The sequence below is a fragment of the Trichosurus vulpecula genome, chromosome 4 (genome assembly GCF_011100635.1).
Source record: "Trichosurus vulpecula isolate mTriVul1 chromosome 4, mTriVul1.pri, whole genome shotgun sequence".
Taxonomy (NCBI): Eukaryota; Metazoa; Chordata; class Mammalia; order Diprotodontia; family Phalangeridae; genus Trichosurus; species Trichosurus vulpecula.
The window spans coordinates 51,329,718-51,354,023 of record NC_050576.1 but is presented as its reverse complement, the minus strand read 5'-3'; the positions used below and the strand labels follow the sequence as shown (position 1 = coordinate 51,354,023).

Below are 24,306 nucleotides of genomic sequence, written 5' to 3'. Positions count from 1 at the left end.
CTGTGTAGATTAGATGGCCTCTGAGAACCCTTCTAATATTTACTAGCTTGTACACAGAGGAGCTTAGAAACATGAATGGAGAATTGGAAAGGACCTCGGATGCTATCTAATCCACTCCACTCTTTTTTTTTTCTCATTAAAGCCACTGAGGCCAAGAGAGGTTAATGTCCTACTCAAAGTCACATAAGTAAGAGGCATTAGTCCTACTAAAGTCCTCTGACTCCAGTAAATGATGCCTCCTTGGTGCCTCCACCTGCCACTAGTAATTATAAGCTTCTAGCTGGCAGGGTACTGCTTTCTTTACCAGCTTCTTGTGTAATTCTTTACATTTAGCAGCTACTTAATAAATGTTGGGTGAACCAAGTCGAACTGAATAATATTTGCTTTTATTTTCTCCACCATGGGCAGAAGTCAGTTTTCCAGAGAATGTGAAAAGCATATCTCTAAATGCGTGTGTTAGGACAAAAGTCTTCTCAACTTCTTTCCTTCAAGGTTTTCCAAGTGATTTGCTTGAGATCATTCATTGTATATTTAGGACATATTGTCCTATGTAGTTATCTACTTTGTTGTTGTGGTGGTGGTTGTTCAAGCATTCAGTCATGTCTGCCTCTTTGTGACCCCATAGGCCATAGTACACCCGACCCTTCTCCCACTACACCACTACCTACCAAAGTCTGTCCAAGCTCATGTTCGTTGTTTCCATGACACTATCTATCCAACTCCTCTGCTGCCCCCTTCTTCCTTTCACTTTCAATCTTTCCCAAGATCGGGGTCTTTTCCACTGAGTCCTGTCTTCTCATTATGCAGCCAAAGTATTTAAGCTTCAGCTTCAGTATTTGACCTTTCAGTGAACAGTCTGAATTAATTTCTTTAAGTATTGACTGATTTGATCTCCTTGTTCTCCAAAGGATTCTCAAAACTCTTCTCCAGCACCACAATTAGGTCATGTAATTGATGCTAAAGTTGGTATTCCTTATAAACATGATTCAGAGGTTCAATAATCCAAACTTGTTGGAAATAAATGTGAAATAGTGGTGATAAAATATAATATATTAACTCAAATATATGTTCTGGTTGAGATGTGAGAGGAAGGATGCCTGACTCAAAAGGAAAACATCACACAAAGAGAGAAAAAATTTGCTGTGAGAAAATGAGATTAGACATAACTGCATAGCATAAGCTTCCAGCCTTATTATACAAGATTCTTCTCCCTGAACTTTAAGTCCATGCTGCACTTATCTCCTATTTCCTACCTCCATGCCTTTCCACAGGCTCTCTGACTTTCTTGGAATGCACTCTTCTGCTACCTTTCCCTCACAAAATCCTCAACTTCTCTTACCTTCTGCAGGAGGTCTTTCCTGATTCTCCCAAACTAGAGTGTCCATCTTCAATAACTATCTTTCATTTAAAAGCTATATAAATTATTGCTATTTTGGGGGGTGGTGTATATCTACATATTTGTGTGTGTACTTATTCTGAGTGTAGACCACATAATCTCAAGTCTTAATCTCTCATCCCTCTAACATTGCTGTGTCAGGTCCTAAAATGTTTTAGGTATAAAATGAATAGAGTTTAGGAATTTCTGTAATGCTATCAACTCAGTCCCTAATTCTAGAGTGTCCTTTCTCCCCAAAATCCATGGATAGAGCACTAGAAATGGATTCAGGACGATTTGGGGTCAATACTACACTAACTAGTTCTGTGACCCTGGAAAACTCACTTAACCCTGTCTGCCTCATGCCCCTCCCCTGTAAAACCCAATAATAATAGCACCTGCCACCAAGGGTTATTTTGAAGATTGAATGTCTTCAAATTATTAAACCTCTTTGCAAATCTTAAAGCAATATACATTGTTAGAGCTATAGATATAGACTATGGTCAGTTGCTATTGCCAGTTAATATTATTGATAATAGAAATTAGTGGCCTGCCTCTCCAAGCTCCAGCCCCACAACTGGCAACATGGCAAAATGCACCAAGAAGGTTGGAATTGTTGGTAAATATGGAACACATTATGGTGCATCCCTCAGAAAAATGGTGAAGAAAATTGAAATTAGCCAGTATGCCAAGTATACCTGCTCCTTCTGTGGCACGACCAAAATGAAGAGATGGGCTGTGGGTACCTGGCATTGTGGCTCCTGTATGAAAACTGTAGCTGGGGGTGCATGGACCTATAATACCACCTCTGCAGTCACAGTCAAATCTGCTATCAGAAGACTGAAGGAATTGAAAGACCAGTAAAATCTTCTTATCAAATACCTGTAGCCCATAGTCCAACAACAAATGGGTTAATTTATGGAATAAAAATCACTTTGTTCCTAAAAAAGAAAAGAAAGAAAGAAAGAAATTATTGGCCTGCTATCAATTTAGCCATTTAATTTCTCCTTAGTATTGTTTAACCAATTAACTTCAATTAGGTTTTAAAATGAAATATTTATGAAAATATATAACACAAATTGAACCATGAAATGAGGACCCCAATATATAATGATACACTTTCCCTTTTACAGGTTGCATTGGTAACTAAGGTGGGACTTTCTGTTTTAGAATGATTAATTAAGTCTCTTTGATTGAGTCTAACTGAGTGCTAAACCCCAGGGCTAAACCTCTAATTTCTAGGTGCTAAGCTGATGTGGGCATGAAGCCCCCAGGGACCTAAGGGGAGTTTCTAAGAGCAGAGCCGATAGTATGCACCTAAGTTCTAGTCGCTCAGATGATGTTTGATGATGTCCAAAGACTGTATAGAAGGAGAGAACAGAGCTATTTGCTTGAGGATCTCACTCCTGGAGGAGTGTTGGTGTGGGACTCTGGGCAGCTGCTCTAAGAGCTTCCTGGATCACCCAGGTGTTGATGGTTTCTTGATAACTATGAATTGTATTTGGTCTGTTTATAATGTATGTTTGTATTTTCTCTGAAGTTCAGGGTGCCAGCTTTTTCCTCCTGAACTAAGTGAGTTTATATGTATATGTTGGATTAAAGTAAGATTGTTAACCCCCTAACATTGCTTTTCTTAGTAAAGCAGATCAAAAGAACCTGTGCTGGCAGCATTCTTGTTGTTGGACTTGTGTTGGTCTTTCACTCCCACAGCAGATGCTAGCCAAATTGTTGTAACACAGGTCTATCCCTAGGGCGAATTGGCTTAAATTTAAAGGGGCAGCTTCAAACATTCTTCCTATAACTGAGCTCATTTATGGGGGGATGCCAAACTATTCCCATGTTTGCTATATATGGCATCTCAACTGCCAGGTCACAGATGGGCAGGGTCAAGCCAGCTATGCCTCAGAATCATACATGAACCTATATAGAAGGAAAGGAAAGAAAAGGGAACCTGAGATCATATATAGACTTATCTTGCAGACCATGTGCTCACAAGCCAGCATAAAGAACCATCACCCTTGCTCCCCTCTCCATACTCACACACCACCACCACCACCACCACCACCGTCACCACCACCACCGCCATGACTAATCTTCCAGAATTCAGCCATTTTTATACTTCATGATCTGCTAGAAAGTTAGACAAATTTGAGTTCCTATATTAGAACTCCTTATGTGTACATTCAGTTCTAGCTCAAAAGCAAATTATAAAGCCTTACTTTACCCTGCAATAAGCAGATGGGAGGCATTCTAAATATACTTGCATACACTCTGAGTTGGGGGCAGGACCCCTCCATTAAACATCATTCATTTCCAGGAGCAAGATCACCAAACCCCCTAGTTTTGTTGGCAGCAGGAAGAACTCAGAGAAAATTCTGAGGACTGGACACTACTGACCAGTCTCTACCATTAAACTTGTATATGCACTTGTTGACACCCCCTTACCAATAAAATGTAAGAGGTGATTATATATGTATGTACATGTGTCCACTGATGCCATCTTCCCCACTCTATACTTTCGGTCAAATTCTTTCATTCATTTGACAAACAATGACTTGATTGTTAGTCCCTAAACAATAAAAATCTATTTGGAGTCTTTTTTAAAAGGAAGATCCAAAGTGGGTAAATACCATCATGTACACTTGAAAAAATTTCCTCACAGAAACAGTGACTTGAAAATCACTACATATTTTTTTCCCTGGCTGCTTGCCAATTGATGATAAAGGCCAACTTTTAGCTCACCACCCACCAGTAATACATTCTAGCAGAAGCATCCTTAAAAAATTAATTACTGGAACTTCTTGACAACTGAGTTAGAGTAATGGACTAGGTACGCGGAAATTCCTTTGAACCTGACTCTGAAACCCCGACTCTTTCATCATCTTAGAGTAGGCAAGGTCATGTCATATAGACATATGCAGCAAAGTACAGCCCATTATTCATTCTGTATGTTTTCCAATAGTGGTCATTCTCAGTGTCTTCTTTCATCATTTATAAAGTCAGTTTTTATCAAAGGGACAGAGAAAGGTGTCATTCCTTAGTGTCTTATACTTCCTCTGTATCCTCCACAGCACCTAACATGTAGCAGGCATTTACTTATTGCTCAGTAGACACTCTTTGATAACTTGGATTGATCTTTGTGTCTCGTTTTCATTGGTGGATGTATCCCTTTACCTATCTCCATGGAGTATTGGGAAAATAAACGAAATGGCTAGGAAATTGCTTTCAAAACTTTAAAGATAGACCAAAGATAGAGACTATCTCTTCTTCCCCCTGCATCCCATCCTGTGCAGTTAAAAGGAACTTCCCCTAGTACTGTACCAAAAAAAATATGGTAAGCAAGCTTTTAGAAGTATTTCCATCGGGGAATCTGGTAATATCAACCCACTTCTCTGTGGGTGACTGGGAAATAGGAGATGTTTAATGGAAATAGGGAAGTGTTGGAGGATGGTTTAGAAGGTCAAATTCCCTTGATCCCAGACAAACACAGAAGGATTCAAGTGAATTTTCAAACTCTTGCATTTTGGAAACAATTAGGAGAATAAATCTAGGTAGTTGAGGGAAAAAGATAACATGGAAATGGAAATAGCATTTCTCTTCTTATTTTCTTTTCTTTGAGTCTAATTTATACTATTTGGCACCATGTAGTTTCAGACACAGGTCTTTATTATGGATGAATTTTAATCTCAAAGGGTTTATGGCATTTTAAATAATCATACTTTTCAGAAAATCTATTTTTGAGAGTTTTTGATCAATGTGACACTGTCTAAATAAGCAGATGGAGTGGAGAATTGAAGTGATAATTCTAATAATTCTAGGGGAAAAAAAGCACAGTTATTGCAAGAAAAGCAGTTTGGGGGCTGGAATTATCGGTGCTGGCTTCTGATGTTGATCACATTTTCTAGGTAAAGTCTGAAATCTCCATTCTGCCTTGCCTATGCAGACCCAGCCAAACACCCATAGCACTTTTCCTTAAATTAAAAAAAAAAACTTGATTAAATTTCATTGGATGTTGCTTTCTAAGACTGTCAGACTAATGTAAAAAGGAGGTGATCCAAGAAAGCATGAAGTCTCAATTTGAAAGGTTTTTTTGTATATAAGGTACAAATCACACAAAATTGACAAAGGCTAATTATCTTATTGTATACTAGCATTCGTTCATACATTCATCAGGTAATACAGGTAATAAGCACTGGTTATAAGCCTGTAATGTCAGGAAGCATGGTAGGTACTGGGCCTACAATAACAAAAATTAAATAGTCTCCCTTTCAAGGAGCTTCATTATATTACGCAAAAACATGTTGCAGAGAAGTATCAATAAAATCTACGGTAGCCTTGTTATTTTATCAGTACAGGGAAATACCAGGTGAATAAATTCTCTCTACCAATGTAGGCCAGCACTTTCTTTGCAACTGAGAGTTGAAGAGGTTTGCCTAAAGCATTAAGATCCTTCATGTCTTGTCCAGGGTCATACTGTCAATAAGCGCTAGTTGCAGAATATTAACCTAGGTCTTACTGTCTTCAATGTCAGCTTTTTAGCCTCTGGACTTCAAATATTTACAGAGACTCCAATGGATCTTGTGCAATGGATGGCACTTTTACTTATCCTTGAAGACAATTAGGGATTTTAAGAGATAGAGATGAAGAAGCAGCATAATATACTATATTATTCAGTATATGTACAGTATATATTGTAATATATTATTCAGATGCGAGGGACAGCCAGTGCAAAAACAGAGAATGAGAATGGCTATTGGATGCCTTGGAACATTCTGGTCATTATTTCTCTCTCAGTGTACATTTAAAGAGGAGCAATTTGAAGAGACATGTGGGGAATAAAGCAGGAAAGGTAGTTTGGAACCAGATAGTGAAGGGTTTGAAAGCCCAAACAGGAATGTTTATACTTTGTATTGGATGCATTAGGGAGTCATGGGAACTTTTTGAGGGGGAGAGTAGAAGGGTGCAATCTTTGCAGAGTGGGAGGAGAGGTATAGAATGATAGCTAACAGGGATGGATGGATCAAATAAAAGTTTTTGTTTGTTTTGGTTTTGGTTTTTGAGGATCACAGAGAAATGGGTTTACTTGTTAGCGTCAGAGAAACAGACAGCAGACAGATTGTGGATAAGTGAGGATGGTAGAGGGGGAAATATGATGGAGGAGATGAAGTGGAACGGAGTCACTTATGCAGGTAGAAGGGATTCTCTGGTCAAAAAGGACCATATATTCATGTGAGACAGAAACAAAGGAAAAAATACTAAGTGACAGGAGTTGAATGATGAGAAATGAAAATTAGGGGAGAAAAGGTAGCTTGTGGTGAATGGAGGCAAGTTCCTCAATTGGAAAAAGAAGACAGGTGTAATGGGGGACTTGAGGAGAGATAAAAAGGCTGGGAACCACCACAGTTATCAGTGGCAGAGAGAACTGTTTAGGGATCTCTTAAAAGGATTACTTTACTTTAAAGAAGGCCCAGTTGAGATTGTGGAATGTAAATTTGTATTGGGCCCAGGAGCTAAGGTTTTATGGAGTTTTTTTCCAGCTCTTTTAAGTAGCACATGATGATGAGGAGAAATTGAACATGGTTTGAGTAATCCAAGATTTCAGCTTGACAAAATATGATTTTTGATAAGACAAAGAGACAAGGGGCTGGAGTGTAGAAGAAAATATAGAGGACGGAAGGAAGGAAGGAAGGAAGGAAGGAAGGAAGGAAGGAAGGAAGAAGGAAAGGAAAGGAGAAAGGGAGGAAAAGAGAAAGGAACTAGGGAATGGAGGGAGGGAGAAAAAACAAAGGCAGAGAGAGGGAAAGGAATGAAAGGAAGGAAGGAAAGATAGAAGGAGGGAGAAAAGGAAGGGAGGGAGGGAAAGTGGAAGGGAGAAAAGAAGAAAAGAAAGGAAGGGATGGAGGTAAGAAGGAAGAGAGGGAAAGAAGGAGAGAAAGAAAGGGGAAAGAAGGAGAGAAAGAATCAGAGAAGGAGGAAGGAAGGAGAGATGAAAGGAGAGAAGGAAGGAAGGAAGGGCTTAATAATATTTCTTGAATTCAACTGCTAAGCTCTCTCTTATCTATAATTTTGTTAACCCCTTAGTCTAAAGTTGCATAGCTATTTAAATTCCAGAGCCAGGCCTTGAACCTCAGTCTACTGTATCTGAATGCACTGCTCTTGTTAAAAGAACAGACTGTTTATCAAATGTCTCAAGAACATCTAGCAAGTGGTTATGTTTAGCTCACTCAGAAACTGATGTACCTTTCAATGTTCTTTCCATTCTTAGAACAAAGATTTTCTCACTTGTGTGTCCTAGGGAACAGTTGTCTCTGTGACTCATATTTGCACAGGCACTAGAGAATATAGAATGGTAATTAAATGAGTCAATGAGATAAACTATTTTTTGGATTTTTTTTCACCTTAAAAAAACAAAATGAAGATTCTCCATCACTGAGGAAACAAAAATATCCTTCTTTTCTTTCTTCTATCATCATCAAATTCAACTTTCAGCTACTTTTGTTTGATCCTTGCAATAAAAGGAACTGAATTGAAAATGTGAAGAAGCTACCTAACATTCCCTGCCTTTAATCAATCATGAGGAGCGGATAAACAAAACACTTTGGCTCTTGAAAAAGAGATTACTCTTAAAAAGAATATTTCAATAAGAGAATCATTGGTTGTGAACTCAGATCAGCAGACCTTCCAAGGAAGCAAACAATTAACCATTTCATTGACTTTGGTCAACTGCTGCTTTTACCATGGTTGAAATATACTCAGATTCATTCAGCAAGTGGTGGTGAAGTAGCTGCTGGGGGAGAGCAATGCCTGCCTATTGGATTAAAGATCTAGTGTCAGGGCCAAGGGGAGTGGGGGGTTACTAAAGATCGCTTAGTCCAGTTTCTTTATTTTTATTGATTACGAAATCAAGAACAAGGGAGGTTAAGTGACTCATCCACTGTCACAGAGGACATGAGTGGCAAAGGCAGAATCAAACATAAGGTCTATGACTTGATTGAAGTTTAGTGTTCCTTCCAATTAAATGAAATAAAAATGTTTAAATGAGGAAGGATGCCTAACCTCAGGAAGTTTAAAATTTGTAAGTATGTGTTTATATATGTATGTGTTTGACAGAAATGAATTACAATATTTTAAAGAATTTTTTTAGAAGACTAGAGAGAGCCCTTCAAATTACAATTGTAGAATTCATTTTCTGTTTGACTCTGACCTCAGGAATCTTACTTAAAGGCTCAGCTCAGCTATCTATGACCCTTTCACTCTCTCACTGACTCCCCTCCAAACTATCACAAATACATTATACTGTTTTCAAATTATATTTGAATAATGGGTCTAAGAAGTAGCTATGTTGCTCAATGCATAGAATTAGCAAGACCTGAGTCCAAATTGGGCTTCAGACACTTACTAGTTGTGTGACCCTGGGCAAGTCACTTAACTTCTGTTTACCTTAATCCATTGGAGAAGGAATGACAAACCACTCCATTATCTTTGCAAGAACCCTATTGAGAACATGATCATTAGGGTCACCAAGAGTCAGGCATGACTGAATGATTGAACAACAGTGTGTCTGAGAGTGTAAAGAGGAAGACATTCAGAAAGATGAATGGTCTGGAGTTTATGTCCTAGATTGATATCAGGAACTGGGAGTGTTTTTGTATGTTGAGGGGATGGGTTATGACAACTACTTTCTTGAGAAAGGCTGTCACGTGAAGAGGGAAAATAAATATTTTTGGTTTGCCCAGAAGTTCAGGATTAGTTATACTGGGTTGCATTTCTAAAGAGACAAATGTGGGCTTGACATAAGAAATATTTCCTAATCATGAGAGCTGTCAAAAAATAGAATGGGCTACTTTGAGAGGTAGTGGCATCCTTGTCATTTGATGACTACAAGATATCTGTTTATAACCTTTGTCCTATATTGGATAGTGAGGATTCATTTGGAATCTGTGCTGATGTAGCAGCATGGTATAGTAGGTAAGACACTAGACTTTATTTCAGGAAGAACCAGATTCAAAACCAACTTCCCATAGTTACCAGCTATGTGACTGTAACTTAAATTTCCCTGTACCTCAGTTTCCTCATATTTAAAATGAGGCAGTTGGATCCAATAACTTTTACTGCCTATTACAAATTTAAAGTTATCATTCTATGACTAAACAACTGATGAGGTCTCTTCTATATCTGAAATTCTGTGACTCTATCTGAATCACTCTTGCACCCCATGAATCAGTACATTATATTGTGCTTATCTGTGTAATCACCACATCAATGGTTGCCATCTTCAATGTCACATCTTGAGGATAGAGAATGTGTCTTAGTTTAGATTGATTGGCATCCTTAGGGTCTAGCACAGTGTCTTGCAAGTAGTGTGTGTGTGTATGTGTACATATATACACATATTATATGTATATGTACACATACAAACATATATATATGTATATATATACACATGAATATATACAAGCATATATATATGTATACATATACTTTGCTGAGTAATTTAATTTTGGTAGGTAAAACTGGAAAGGTGGAATTGGCACACTTTTCCTGATGTAAGTTATTTTACATAATCCTCTCCTTATGATTTTAGCAATGTATGTAACACTCAAGGAAATAAATATCCTTGGTGATATTGCTGTTGTTCAGTGTTTCAGTTGTGTCCAACTCTTCAATACCCCATTTGGGATTTTCTTGGCAAAGGTACTAGAGTGGTTTGCCATTTCCTTCTTGAGCTCATTTTACAGATGAGGACACTGAGGCAAATAGGTTTAAGTGACTTTCCCAGTGTGGTGCTAATCCTGATCAAAGATCTTCCCTGCCCATTTAATAGGCCTCAAGTGGGGCTAGATGAGAGAAGCTGGTTTAGGGGAAGTTTGTTAGTATGTAGGCCCACACCCTTTGGCTGATTAGGTACTAAGCTCAAGGCCCACACGCTTTGGCTAAGTAGGTGCTAAGCCCCAGACCTGATTTGGTGTGAAGAAGGATATATATACCCTGAGGGTAGCCATGAAGCTCAGAATTCAGCCCAAGGAGAAAAAGACAGAGAGATGAGAGAGAGAGAGAGAGAGAGAGAGAGAGAGAGAGAACTGCAAGGGCAGAGAGAGCTGAAAAGACTCTCAGAAATGCAAGCTTTCAGAACTGCAGGAAGAGAAGACAACAGGCAAGCAGACAGTTAGGATTTGGGAGTGAGTGTTTACAGGAAGGCCCTAGCAGAGGGAAAGGTTACAGGATGGCTTGGCTCCTTGATGTGATATTGTGTTTTAATTTCCTTGCTGTTACCTTGAAATGGACTTACTGTTTTGGCATTGCAATTGTTGCTATGTGGAACTGGAATTATTGGTTTTATGATTTGATCCTCTGGTGTCTAAATAAATGTTTTACTTCTTCTGCCTTCTACATAGAGGCTTTTGTATTTTGTGATTCCCAACTGTGCTGGCATATTCATGGTCACCATCAATATCCTGAATCTTGCCTTATTGATAGACCCAGTGTCACATAACTAGTTAGTGTCTGGGGCTGATTAAACTCAGGTCTTCCTGACTCCAGACCTGAAGCTCTATTCATGAAATACTTAGATGTTTAATGTTTCCGATATCAAGAAGCCTATATGTCTCACAGGGAGGACTTGAATCCAGATATCCCTGACTAATGATAACCCTCTATCTGCTGTGCCATCATCATTTCTTGAAGGGTCACAGAAACATTCACCCAACTCCTAGATCAACTCACTCATCAGATACCATCTGGTACATTCTCTAAACCTGCTTCCTTCTGAATCCTGTCCAATGATGGAACCTGCCTTTGAACATTGGGTCATGTCTCTACTACTCCCCTCACTGAGCTCTATCCTGGGCTTCTTTCATGTCCAGTGACCATGTCACTCTTCTGGTCACTTGAAGTGTCCCTGATGGACTATGGTCCCTGCTATCAATTTCTGAGATTCAGCTCTTAGAAACACCTGCCTGGTAGAGTGTGTAGACTAGAAAGTCTTTCCCTAATAATGGCAACCAGACTCTTTTGAATCAGATTCAGGACCTACATGTCATCATCTACACCTATTTATATCCTTATACATGTTTATGCATGCCTGTGTACATACCTGTATAAATGTATACATGCTTTGTATATAATGTATGTATGTATGTAATGTGTGTATTTATATGTATATATGTATAAATATAAAACTCAAATTTTAGTTATGGGGAAATGATCTCCAATTTCTTTCCAGATAATTCTCTCAAGAAATTTTCATCATTAGCTATTTCTCTAGTAATAGCCACTCAAATTCCCCATGGTATCACAGGTAAATGCAAAGGTCAAGGTGAATGGAGGATAATTGCATTCTTCACCCCTATGTGACATAGATCATTTCACAGTGTACAACATATTTAATCTGAAGCCAGTCATGTTTTCTTGAGTAAAAAAAAATACCTATGAATACATGATAAAACTCAACTTATTGCTTTACATTTATACCCTATATAATCTACTGATTTTAAGATTACCTTTCAAACAAGGAAGCATTATAGAGTTATACATTATACTTTTTATATTAGAATACATATAAAATCACAGAATATCTGTGCTAGATGGAGCCCTAGGGATCACCTTGCTCAACTCCCTCATTTTTCTTTGATATATTTTTTTAAAACTTGCAGTTGGGGTTTGGCCTTATTTCATGGGATTCCAGTTAATGGTAGTCCTGTGTAAATTTTAAAAGTGCGGTATATTCTACGAGATTTAATTGCAAGCTTTTTGAAGATTAATTGTAATGTGTCAGGAAGAAAGGGAAGGCCAAGTCTGTGCATACATACACACACATACATACACACACTTGCACACCAGATACCTAATACTAGTACTAATTAGTCATGAAGAAATTAACTTATTCTTTCTGAGGATGTCTAGAGTAATAGTAAATTAGCAGCTAGAGTAGGATGAGAATGACCTGGTTATGCTTATCTGATAATTGTTGTTTTATGAATGATTATATTCATCAATTTCATTCCCCCAGTTACCGCTTTTACTGTTATAATTACTCATGCTGGAAAATGTTTAGATTTTTAAATTAGCTTACTACTCCTTCTTCTTTTCTAATCCTTGAGAGACTACGACTAGTTATGTTTATGCAGTAAATTTTACACCTAAATTGTCTTAATGACCAAGGACCTTAAAATCAACTGCAAGCCTGCAAAAGAGAGACCAAATTTTCTGTTTTTGTAACAGTTGCTGTTTTTTTTAAACCACAAAAAACTATTTCCCTTAAGAAATTTTGCCCTGAATTTTACTATCTCACTATAATTGCAGACAAAATTATTAAGTATGACATACAATATTGAAATACTACCAATGTATAGTTGTCATCTGACAGCCAGCCTATGAAAGGAAAAAGTAAACAGCATCTTGCCTGAATAGTTACGAATTTTTCAGTTCCAAGTTCTCTGACACAGTCTACCAAGTCACAGAATAGTTGGGTTAATCAGTTTAATCAAAGATTCTTGAAGAATGTCAAGTTCATTATAAAGTGAATAAAATGGTCATCCAATGCCTACCAAACCCTGTATTGTCAACTATCACTGTGTCATGAGAGAAAATCATGCCCATGCATATTTCTATGATTTAGGGTGTTAAATCAATTGGTCCTGCTAATAATTTATTTTCACATTCCTGCATCACTAGGCTCTAGGAAGCTTCCAGTATTTGGGACTCTTATGAAGTTGTTCTGAAAACTCAGTGCTGAGGTCTTCCTTCACTCAAAACAAGATCCTTGATTAATTGCCATCTTTGTCCCCAGGATTAAATCAATTTAAAAATTTCCATAGATAAAGAGGGGGCTTATATATCATGCTAATTTCAATGCACAGGAAAGCTCTCTTACCTCCTTACATAGCCTTTACAGTTTGTGTAATGTTAGGGAATTCCAATGTACACCGGAGATTGTCAGAAATTTACAGTGTCATTTGGTCTTGACTAAACCATTCTCACCACCAAGAAAAGTGAAGATGTTGTTTAAGATGGTGTGTGCTGACAGAAAATAACTTTATTTACTCTTAGAATATAAGCACTAGCACTGTTGATTCATCTATTTCTGTCAAATGTAACTGAACTATGATCTTGATGACTCATCCCCCACCCCCACCCCCATTTTAACAATTTGTCGTGGAATTCTGCATTACAGTATCAACTTGAATTTGACAATTCCCAAATCAAGAACATAGAAAACCAGAAAATAAAATCAACTTGATTTTTAGCGATGAAGAATTTGAATTTTAACAAGCTATACTCAATTCATTTATTCAATAGGCATTTACTAAATGATTATTATGTTCCATGGATGTATATTTACTGGTGGTGATACAATTCTAATGAAGATACAGTTTCCCTTCAAGGAGCTTATTATAATGTAGCAGGTTTAATACTGCATATATATATATATATATATATATATATATATATATGTATACATATCTACATATACATATGTGTGTATATATATAATATATATAATCATTAAGCTTCAAATGGATCCATTGTGTGTAGTAGAAAAGCAATTAACAGTGAATTCCCATCATCCTAGATCTACACTTGGAAGGAATTTCTGAGACTATCTAGACCAATCTACAATTTTTTTTTTAAAAAATAGGTAAACAGAGTCAGGAGTGTTAATTGTCTTGCCCAAGGTCACACCTGTAGTAGTAAGAGTCAGAAGAATTCTTTGAATCCAGGTCTTGGGCTCCAGAACCACTGAAATTTCCACAGTAACACACTAGGAGAGAATACTGGAGGTGAGCAGCTAGGTAAGACTTCCTGATAAGAGTAATATGCTTTGGGAACCATGATAAAAGATTCAGCATGAACAAAAAGCAGAGAAAGAAGAACAAGGAGATCTGATCAGGGAGATGGCAAGTTGTTGAGTTTGGTTGAGCACAAACTGTGAAGGGGAAAGTAACATAAGCTAATGCTAGGAGAGGCTGATTAGTACATGATTATTGTGAATAAGTCATTCAAGAAGCCTTTATTTAGCATCTCCTATATGCCAAGAATTTTGCTAAACGTTGTTAATACAAAGACAAAAATGTTTTCCCTCCATGGGCACTATAATTCAGTTGTTCCTTGAACAGGAAACTCCAACTCCTATCTCATTGTCCTTTCAATAAAATGCTTTTCCTCCTTACTCCTAACTCTCAGTTTCCCTAGTCCATCTTTTAGGAATTTTTTTTTCCCCATTAATTGTTTAGGCTCAGATTTATAGGGTAGATCACCACAAGTTAAATCTTGAGGTTCTTTTTATCCCCTTGGATCACGTTCTTCCATTTACTTTCATTCCTTTCCTTTAAATAGTTCTTGTTATCTCTTGGAGAATGTATTGTTTGCCTTTAAAAAAAAAGTATGTGTATTGGAGTTTGGAAGAGACATTTAAAAAATGATTTTGTTTCTTTTTCAGCCAGGAGGAGATCTGTAGATTCTTCTGATTCACATTTTGTTTTACATATTCAGAAGTCTTAGGCAATTATCTTGTATTATTTCTTGCCTTATGGAGGTCAGATTTCTTAACTTGTATTCTTCTGAGAAACATATCATCTTTAAATTATTTCTCTGCATTTTTTCTTTGAGATCAACATGTTTGCTTATATGAAGATCAATGCTTTTTTAAAATGTTACTTCTTTTTTCCTGTCTTCCTCTAGATTGTCCTTTTCTTCTGGATATTTTCATTTCTAATCATTTCTTCTCTGTTATTTCTTTGGTGAGGTTTGTTACAGTGGTTTCAAATTGTTCTTCTCTGATGATTATTTAAATTTTGCCTACCACAAGTTCTGTTTTCTATATTCTTTCTTCCTTTTATACCATTTGAGGGCATCTTGCTATGGTTCTATGTTCTCTTGAGAATCTAAAGGGTCCTCTGTATCATCATGTATTGATTTGTATTCCTTTGCCTTGACACACATACACAAACATATGTGTGCATATATATGTATACACACACACACACACACACACACACATATATATATATATATATATATATATATATATATATATATATAGAGAGAGAGAGAGAGAGAGAGAGAGAGAGAGAGAGAGAGAGAGAGAGAGAGACTCATTTAACTTATATGGAGCCCATATTCCTTTGGTTATTAATGTATCCCCAACTAGTTTATCTGCTTATATTAGAGGTCTTTATCTGAGTTTCCTTCCTCTCAAGGTCTTTTGTAATTTTATTCCTTTTCCTCTTTTATTTTTCCCCTATCACTGGCTTTCTGCTGCATTCCCTTTTCATGCTGGTTTCTCCATCTCAAAACTGTCTCAGTGTCCTCCTGTCCTGGAGAATTCAATTTTCACCAGCCTCCATCACTGCCAGAAGGAACAGTTGAGGGGAAGAGAACTGGTCTCACCTGGATCCTAATTCCATTTCCCCTTTGGAGTTCTGGTGGAGACACATATTGGTGTCCCGCCTCAAATCTTTTACTGAACATGGTTCCAGTACAAAATATCATCACTTTGCCATCTCACAAAGAACATAATTCCAGGTTTCTGGGGAGCAGGAGCGTGGAGGAGCAGGATTGAGGTCTGATCTAACCCCTGTGTGGATTTGTGAAGCTGTCCTAGATGTGGTTAGCCTATAGTGAGGGAGATAGTCTGAATGCTTGAGATAAGATTAGGGATTAAGTCCTAGTCATTGTTAATCTAATGGGTTGTTACTTCCTTAGGAATCTTAGACCAGCTGAAATTATTTTATTCCCTGTGCATAATTAATATATTGGAGAGATTTGAGAGACTGAAGGGATGTGAGAAAGTATCTAGTCCTCCGTCTTATTGGCCATGTGACTGGCTTATTTCAATCCTATCTAGATTATGTGTTTGTCCAATTAGTGCCATTTCCCCCCTTTTATATAACTGACATTACTGTGTGCTCTGTTGTTCTGTCCATGCTCTAATTATATTGTATTCTATCTCTATCTCTAGCACCAAGCATACCAATTGACACACAGCAGGTTCTTAATGAATTTTTTTTTTATTGTCATGATTTTCACATGCCTTAAACTTTTCCTAAATTTGTTTTATTCTCCATACTTATCTATTTCATTTTTAATTATACTTCTGTTACAAATTAAAAGGGAGTGTGTATATTATGAAGGCAGAACCTATGATTTCAAAGAAAATCATATATATGCCTTAATGGTTCAGAACCACAGGATATAAGAAATTCTCTAAGTAGAAGGCAGAAGAATTAAAGCATTTATTCGAACTCCAAAGTAGCAGACCCAGGAACCACTGTCCCCAATTTGATATCCTGGCCAAAAGGTTCCAGGCCCAATAAGTCCACCTCACAAGTGTAACCAGGAGATTAGAGAAAAACATGATGACATTAAACCAAATCATATTCATGCTTCCCACTCTTGGAAGATTACCCACTGGCCTTAAGCCCTTGTTCAGCACTCCCTGATCCACACTCCAGTCAGCCCTGCTACCAGCAGTGCCTGCTTCTTCAGCTCCTTTGGCTTCTGATTCAGCTTCAGCTGTAGCTGTACTGTTGCTGTCGCTGTAGCTGGCTCCAAGTCTCAATCTCCAAGCTGTGTTCTCTCATCTGAGCAACCAGAACTTAACCTCCTATCATTCACTCTGGTCTTAGCGCCTCCCCTTAGGACCCTAGGAGCTTCATGCCCACATCAGCTTAGCACCTAGTAATTAGGGGTTTGGGGCAAATTTAGGAGCAAAGATCTAATCAGATCAGCAAAGATCTAATTAGCTGGTCCCACCTGGGGCCCCATCTTAAGCCTATTCAAATGGGCGGGAAAGAGCTTCTCAAGTACTGATTGCTTTAACAGTGTGGTGCGGTTGGATTCAATTTTGGCAGTATGTGATGAGGAGTTCAAATTCTACCTTTGACATTCAATTGGCATATAACCCAAGGAAACTCAATTAACCTTTCTGTGCTTCAGCAAGCTCTATATGACTTAGATACTAAATACATTTAAGTCTAGATGTGCAATAAGAATGTATGTACATTCTCCTGTTCCCAAAGGTCTTCAAATGAAAACTATAAAATCACTACTTTAGGATATTATAGGGGCAATTCCTTTTCAAAGGTGGTTTGGATTTGACAGAATCTGAAATCCTTTCTCAATCTCTTATTTGCTGTTTCTCTAAAACACATACAAGTCAGAAACAGGACGAAATAATGCATAAGGAGAAACATTCAAGAGTGTGAGTAGTCTATAAAAATGTCATCAAGATGAGATTATACAATGGTTTTAAGCCTGTAAAAAATGTCAATGCCAACTGCAAATATGTATGTGTATATATGTATGCCATATATACACATATATACATATGTGAAAGGGGGAGGATTTAGGGAGATGAGGCAGGAGAGAGAGGGATAGAAAGAGGGACAGACAGAGAGACAGATACTCAAAAAGAGATATGCTTATTGTTTTGGGAAGACAGTATGGATAGAAGTTAACTATCTCAACCCTTTGGGGCTCAGCATCAAGTCTGTGTTCTTACATAATAACATGGAGAAAATTTAAAAATATTTCCAATGAAAAAAACTCTCAACAGGTTTATGTAAGGGAAGACATATGGACAGATGTAGAGTGAAATGCAGAACAAAGAATAATGCACATAGTGAAAATAATAATGTGAAATGAAGCAACAACTTGAAACAGCCAATCTCCAATTATAATAATGGAGTTTTGTTCCTAAGATTATGAAAGATTCTTCCTTTTTTCTAAATAGAAAAGTGGGGGATTGATTTAGTAGAATTTATGCATGCTGCTAAATGTGTTCATTTTGTCAATTGGTATTGTTAAACAATTTTTCTTTGTTTAAAGGGAGGGCTCAATGGTGACATGTGGGTGGTAGTGAAGGGTGAGGTGATAATCAGGAAAAGAGGATTACACATCAAAAGGTTTATGCTCTAAAAATTGTCTTCTGTTTATTTAATATACATTTTGTATATTGTGTTTTAGTTATATTTTTCTGTGCACATGTTTTCTCCTCCTTTAAACAGAAGCATTTAAAGGCAGTGACTGGTTGATTTATATCTTTACATCACCAGTGCCTAGTACCTGGAACATAGTAGCTGCTTAATAAATGTGTGTTGATTGATAGTGGAAAGTTAATCGACCATAGACAAAAAATAAAATGACTCAACTGGTATTTTATTTCTACTCTTTCTATGTACTAACATCATCTTTAAATTTAAATGCATTGGGCATATGTAGGAAGGAAGACATCACAGCCCTGAATACGAGAGAAATGGAGAACACAACTTCACTTTATTTATTTATTTGCTTATTTATTCATTCATTTATTGGAGTCAGAAGTATTATTCATCAGTAAGTCATCTCTAGCTGTACTACCAATTCACATATCTCTTTTTTAGCATTTACATTAAATGAATTGAAATGTCAAGGCCCAGAATATAGATAGATGGACAGGTAGATAGATAGGTAGATAGATAGATAGACAGTTAGATTAGATAGATAGATTGTTGCTGTTGAGTCCTTCCATTGTGTCTGACTCCTAATAACCCTGGGGATCATACTGTCCATACCATTTTCTTGACAAAGATACTAGAGTGGTTTGTCATTTCTCTTTTCAGAGGGTCAAAGCAAACAGATGTTAAGTCATTTGCCCAGGGTCACACAGCATTTGAGGCAGGATTGGAACTCAGGTCTTCCTTTCTCCAGGTGTTTGACCCTAAGTCACCTAGCTTCTTCTTATATGTGGCAAGTAAAAATACACACACCCACACACATATTTGTTGTTGTTGAATTGTTTCAGTCATGTCCAACTCTCTGTGACCCCTTTAGGAGTTTTCTTGGCAAAGGTACCAGAGTGGTTTGCCATTTCCTTATCCAGCTTATTTTTCAGGTGAGGAAACAGACTTCTCCAGGGTCACACAGCTGGGAAGTGTCTGAGGCTGAATTTGAACTCCTGAACTCTAGGTCCTCCTAACTCCAGGACCAGTATTATCCATGTGCTATCTATCTATCTATCTATCTATCTATCTATCTATCTATCTATCTATCTATCTATCTATTTATCTCTACCTACCTACCTTTCTATCTGTATACACATACATACATACATACAGATAGATAGATAGACAGAGATACACACATATGAGAGAGAGAGAGAGAGAGAGAGAGAGAGAGAGAGAGAGAGAGAGAGAAAGATTGAAGTGATCATGGACTCATTTATTACACTTTTTAAGAATTCTGGAAAGTAGAATCAGGCCAGAAAAGATCAAGTGATATATTCATTTCCAAAAGTAGTGGGATGGGGGTGGGAAGGACACATTATACCAGTTAAAATATGCTTTGTTTGTATAGGTAAAATTCTAGAATAGTCTTTTAAAAATGAATTGTTTGCAAAAGAGAAAAAGTTTAAGTGAAAATCACTAGCAGCCAACATGTGTTCACTAAACACAAATCCTTACATATTAAACTTTTTTAATTGGGCTACTTGACACATAGATCAGAAGCCACAAGCAGTGGACTTTTTATCTCTGTGCCTTTATAAGTGCTGGGCTTTATGCTGGAAATGTATATCCTCCTCACCTCTGCCTCTTAGACTTTCATGTATCCTCCAAAACTCACCTTAAAAGTTATCTTCTCCATGGAGACTTTCTTGATTCTACCAGCTGCTAGAGCCTTTGTAATATCATTTTTACATTTAAGAGTTGTACCTATGAAGCAACCTATGAAAATGGACTGTTTGATTGATTTTTCTCTCGGAATCATTGTGCCTAACACAGTGCCTGCTACCTACTAAGAACTGCATAAATTCTTGGTGATTGATTGATTGATGACACACTTTATTTTAATCAAGAGATTTGAGAGTTTCTCATTCTATCTATGTGGACAAGATGATCAAATATCAGCCGGACTGCTATCTATGGGGGTAGTGGGTTTTTAGATAGTTCAAAAGCTGTATCCAATGAGGATTGATCACAATTGAATTGCCCACTGGAGGTTAGTGCCTACATTCCACTTCTGAATAACTTAATCTTGGTGTCAGGAGAAGTGTTCCCTATTCTACATGATTGTGTACTCTGCTGTAGAAATTAGAGTCAAACTTACATGCAGACTTTCATTAAAATTCTAGGATTTCAATGGTTCATAACTTTGAGCAAAATCCTTTAGGCTATTTTTAAGTCACATATGGGGGAAAGGTGCACTTTTCCATTTTTAAGGCACTTTAAAACAATGTGCTTCAATAACTCAGAAAGCAATGAACTTTAAAAGCTTAAATTCTCCATATTCCCAATCCTTCTTAGGCTAAAATTACTCTGGACAATTTAAGGAAAGAACTCTCAATGATGTGAAAACACTAAGTCAATAAAACATTTCTTTGAGGCATACTCAAGACAAAATGTCATCATCATGATCTAAAACAATATTATACATATATGGCAAAAAAAAAAAGAAAACTACCCAGGTACGATTTGCTGGTGCCTTCAGGCAAGGAGTATAAGATGATTTAAAGTATAGTAGGATATGGAAATGCTTTAAATAAAATCAAGAGGGTAAATGTAGGTTGGAAGGGTGGTGTAAGCTTGGCATTGTATCTAAAACACTGATAATGTAGCCAGGAAGATCTGGGTTAAAATATTTCCTCTCTCTATTCTAAAACTTTCCTTCTCTCTTAAAGTTTCCTGTGTCTCTTCCTCTCTTCTCTCTCCAGTGACTTTTTTCTTTAATTAAAAAAATAAAAACTCCTTGACAGAACCTTCCATCCATCTATATGTGCATTTGATCCCATTTCCTCCTATTTTTCTGCAGTGATTTCTTTTTGTTCCAATTTATTTTATTATTTATTTAATAGTTTAGTTTTCAGCGTTGATTTCCACGAGATTTGGAGTTACAAATTTTCTCCCTTTTTCTACCCTCCCCTCACTCCAAGATGGCATATATTCTGACTGCCCTATTCCCCAGTCAGCCTTTCCTTCTGTCACCCCACTCCCCCCATCCCCTTTCCCCTTACTTTCTTGTAGTGCAGGAAAGATTTCTATGCCCCATTCCCAATATATCTTATTTCTCAGTTGCATGCAAAACAAAACCTTTTCTTTTGAGCATCTGATTTTAAAACTTTGAGTTCCAAATTCTCTCCCCTCTTCCCTTCCCACCCACCCTCCCTAAGAAGGCAAGCAATTCAACACAGGCCACACATGTATCATTACATAAAACACTTCCACAATACTCATGTTATGAAGGACTAACTATATTGCCCTCCATCCTATCCTGTCCCCCTTTATTCAGTTTTCTCCCTTGACTCTGTCCCTTTTCAAAAGTGTTTGCTTTTGATTACCTCCTCCCCCTATCTGCCCTCACTTCTATCATCCCCCCCTCTTTTTTATCTCCTTCTCCCTACTTTCCTGTGGGGTAAGATACCCAATCAAGTGTGTATGTTATTCCCTCTTCAAGTCAAATCCAATGACAGCAAGATTCACTCATTCCCCCTGACCTGTCTCCTCTTCCCTTCCAACAGAACTGCTTTTTCTTTTGCCACTTCTATATGAGATAATTTACCCCATTCTATCTCTCCCTTTCCCCCTGTCTCAATATATACCTCTCTCATCCCTTAATTTGATTTGATTTTATAAGATATCATCCCTTCATATTCAACTCACCCTTTGCCCTCTGTCTATATATATATAACATATATATATATATATATATATATATATATATACACACACACATATATATATACGTATATATGTAAATGTATATGTATATATGTATGTACATTCCCTTCAACTACCTTAATCCTAATATTGAGAAAGGTCTCATGAATTACACACATCATATTTCCATGTAGGAATGTAAACAAAACAATTCAACTTTAGTAAGTCCCTTATGATTTCTCTTTCATGTTTACCTTTTCATGCTTCTCTTGATTCTTGTGTTTGAAAGTCAAATTTTCTATTCAGTTCTGGTCTTTTCACTGAGAAAGCTTGAAAGTCCTCTATTTTATTGAAAATCCATATTTTGCCTTGGAGCATGATACTCAGTTTTTCTGGGTAGGTGATTCTTGGTTTTAATCCTAGCTCCATTGACCTCTAGAATATCATATTCCAAGCCCTTCGATCCTTTAAGGTAGAAGCTGCTAGATCTTGTGTTATCCTGCTTGTGTTTCCACAGTATTCAATTGTTTCTTTCTGGCTGCTTGCAGTATTTTCTGCTTGACCTGAAAACTCTGGAATTTGGTGACAATATTCCTAAGGCTTTTCTTTTTGGGATCTTTTTCAAGAGGCAATCAGTGGATTCTTTCAATTTCTATTTTACCCTTTGCTTCTAGAATATCAGGGCAGTTTTCCTTGATAATTTCTGGAAAGATGATGTCTAGGCTCTTTTTTTGATCATGGCTTTCAGGTAGTCCAATAATTTTTAAATTATCTCTCCTGAATCTATTTTCCAGGTCAGTGGTTTTTCAAATGAGATATTTCACATTGGCTTCTATTTTTTCATTCCTTTGGTTCTGTTTTATAATATCTTGATTTCTCATAAAGTCACTAACTTCCACTTGCTCCAATCTAATTTTTAAGGTAGTATTTTCTTCAGTGGTCTTTTGGACCTCCTTTTCCATTTGACTAATTCTGCCTTTCAAGGCATTCTTCTCATTGGCTTTTTGGAGCTTTTCTGACATTTGGGTTAGCCTATTTTTAAGGTGTTATTTTCTTCAGTATTTTTTTGGGTCTCCTTTGGCAAGCCATTGATTTGTTTTTCGCATCTCTCTCATTTCTCTTCCCAATTGTTTCCCTACTTCTCTTACTTGCTTTTCCAAACCCTTTTTGAGCTCTTCCATGGCCTGAGCCCAATTCATATCTTTCTTGGAGGCTTTTGATGTAGGCTCTTTGACTTTGTTGACTCCTTATGGCTGTATGCTTTGATATTCTTTGCCACCAAAAAGGAATCTAGAGTTTGACTTTGAGTCTGAGTTCATTTTCACTACCTGTTCATGATCCAAGCCTCCTACTTGACCTTTGAGCTTTTTGTCAGGATATGACTGCTTGTAGAATAGAGAGTACTTTTTCCCAAGCTTTAACATCTAAGCACTGCTGTTTTCAGAGCTACTTCTATTGCACCATCACCCCAGGCTCTGTCACAGCAGCAATCTTCCTCCCCCAAGAACTGCCAACTAGGACTACAATCCAGATCCACACAGGGCACAGCAAGAGAACCCACCTTTGTCCTCACAAAGCCCACCTTGCACTCCTTCTCTGACCTGCTGCTAGATTCCTCCCATTGTGTGAGCCAGGGATTGGGGAAGCAGCTGACAGTGGAGCTCTGGAAGCAGCCTCAAAAGCTTCTTGCAGCTGCCACCACCACTGCTGTACCATCTCCACCACATCCAGGGCTGGTGGCTGGACCACTCTGAGCTTGATCCCAGTTTCCCACTAACCTGCTCCGTGGTCTTTGGCATTCATGGTTTGAAAATCTTGTAACTGCTGCAGCTCATTGATTCGTGGCTCTAAGGTCTGTTCCAGCCAGCTGGCTCCCAATCTGGTCTTTCCTGGCATGGCCCATACTGGGCTGCACTCTATTCCCAGCACCATGCAATAGACCCTTCCCGGCAACCATCCAGGCTCTCCTGGCTGGAGACCTCTTTCGCTCTGCTATTTTCTGCGTTCTGCAGCTCTGGAATTTGTTCAGAACCTTTTTTTACAGGTTTTTGGAGGTATTTGGGGGGAGCTTAAGCAAGTCCCTGCTTTTCAGCCACCATCTTGGCTCTACCCCTGACCTTTTAGCTTTTTGTCAGGGTATGACTGCTTGCAGAGTAGAGAGTGCTTTGTCCCAAGCTTTAGGGGCTACGCTGCTGTTTTCAGAGCTACTTCTACTCCACTGGCACCACAAGCTCTGCCACAGCAGCATTCCTCTTCCACCAAGAACAGCCAACCAGGATTGCAACCCAGATACAAGCAGGG

General features: G+C 37.7%; 1 protein-coding gene across 1 annotated transcript; it reads left to right on the top strand.

The window, feature by feature from the left end:
* Positions 1-1,960: 1,960 nt before the first annotated feature.
* LOC118848475 (60S ribosomal protein L37a-like) lies at positions 1,961-2,305 on the top strand. The gene has a single exon (XM_036757367.1). The coding sequence runs from the start codon at positions 1,961-1,963 to the stop codon at positions 2,237-2,239; it is 279 nt and encodes a 92-aa protein (XP_036613262.1). The 3' UTR covers positions 2,240-2,305.
* The last annotated feature ends 22,001 nt before the right edge of the window (positions 2,306-24,306 follow it).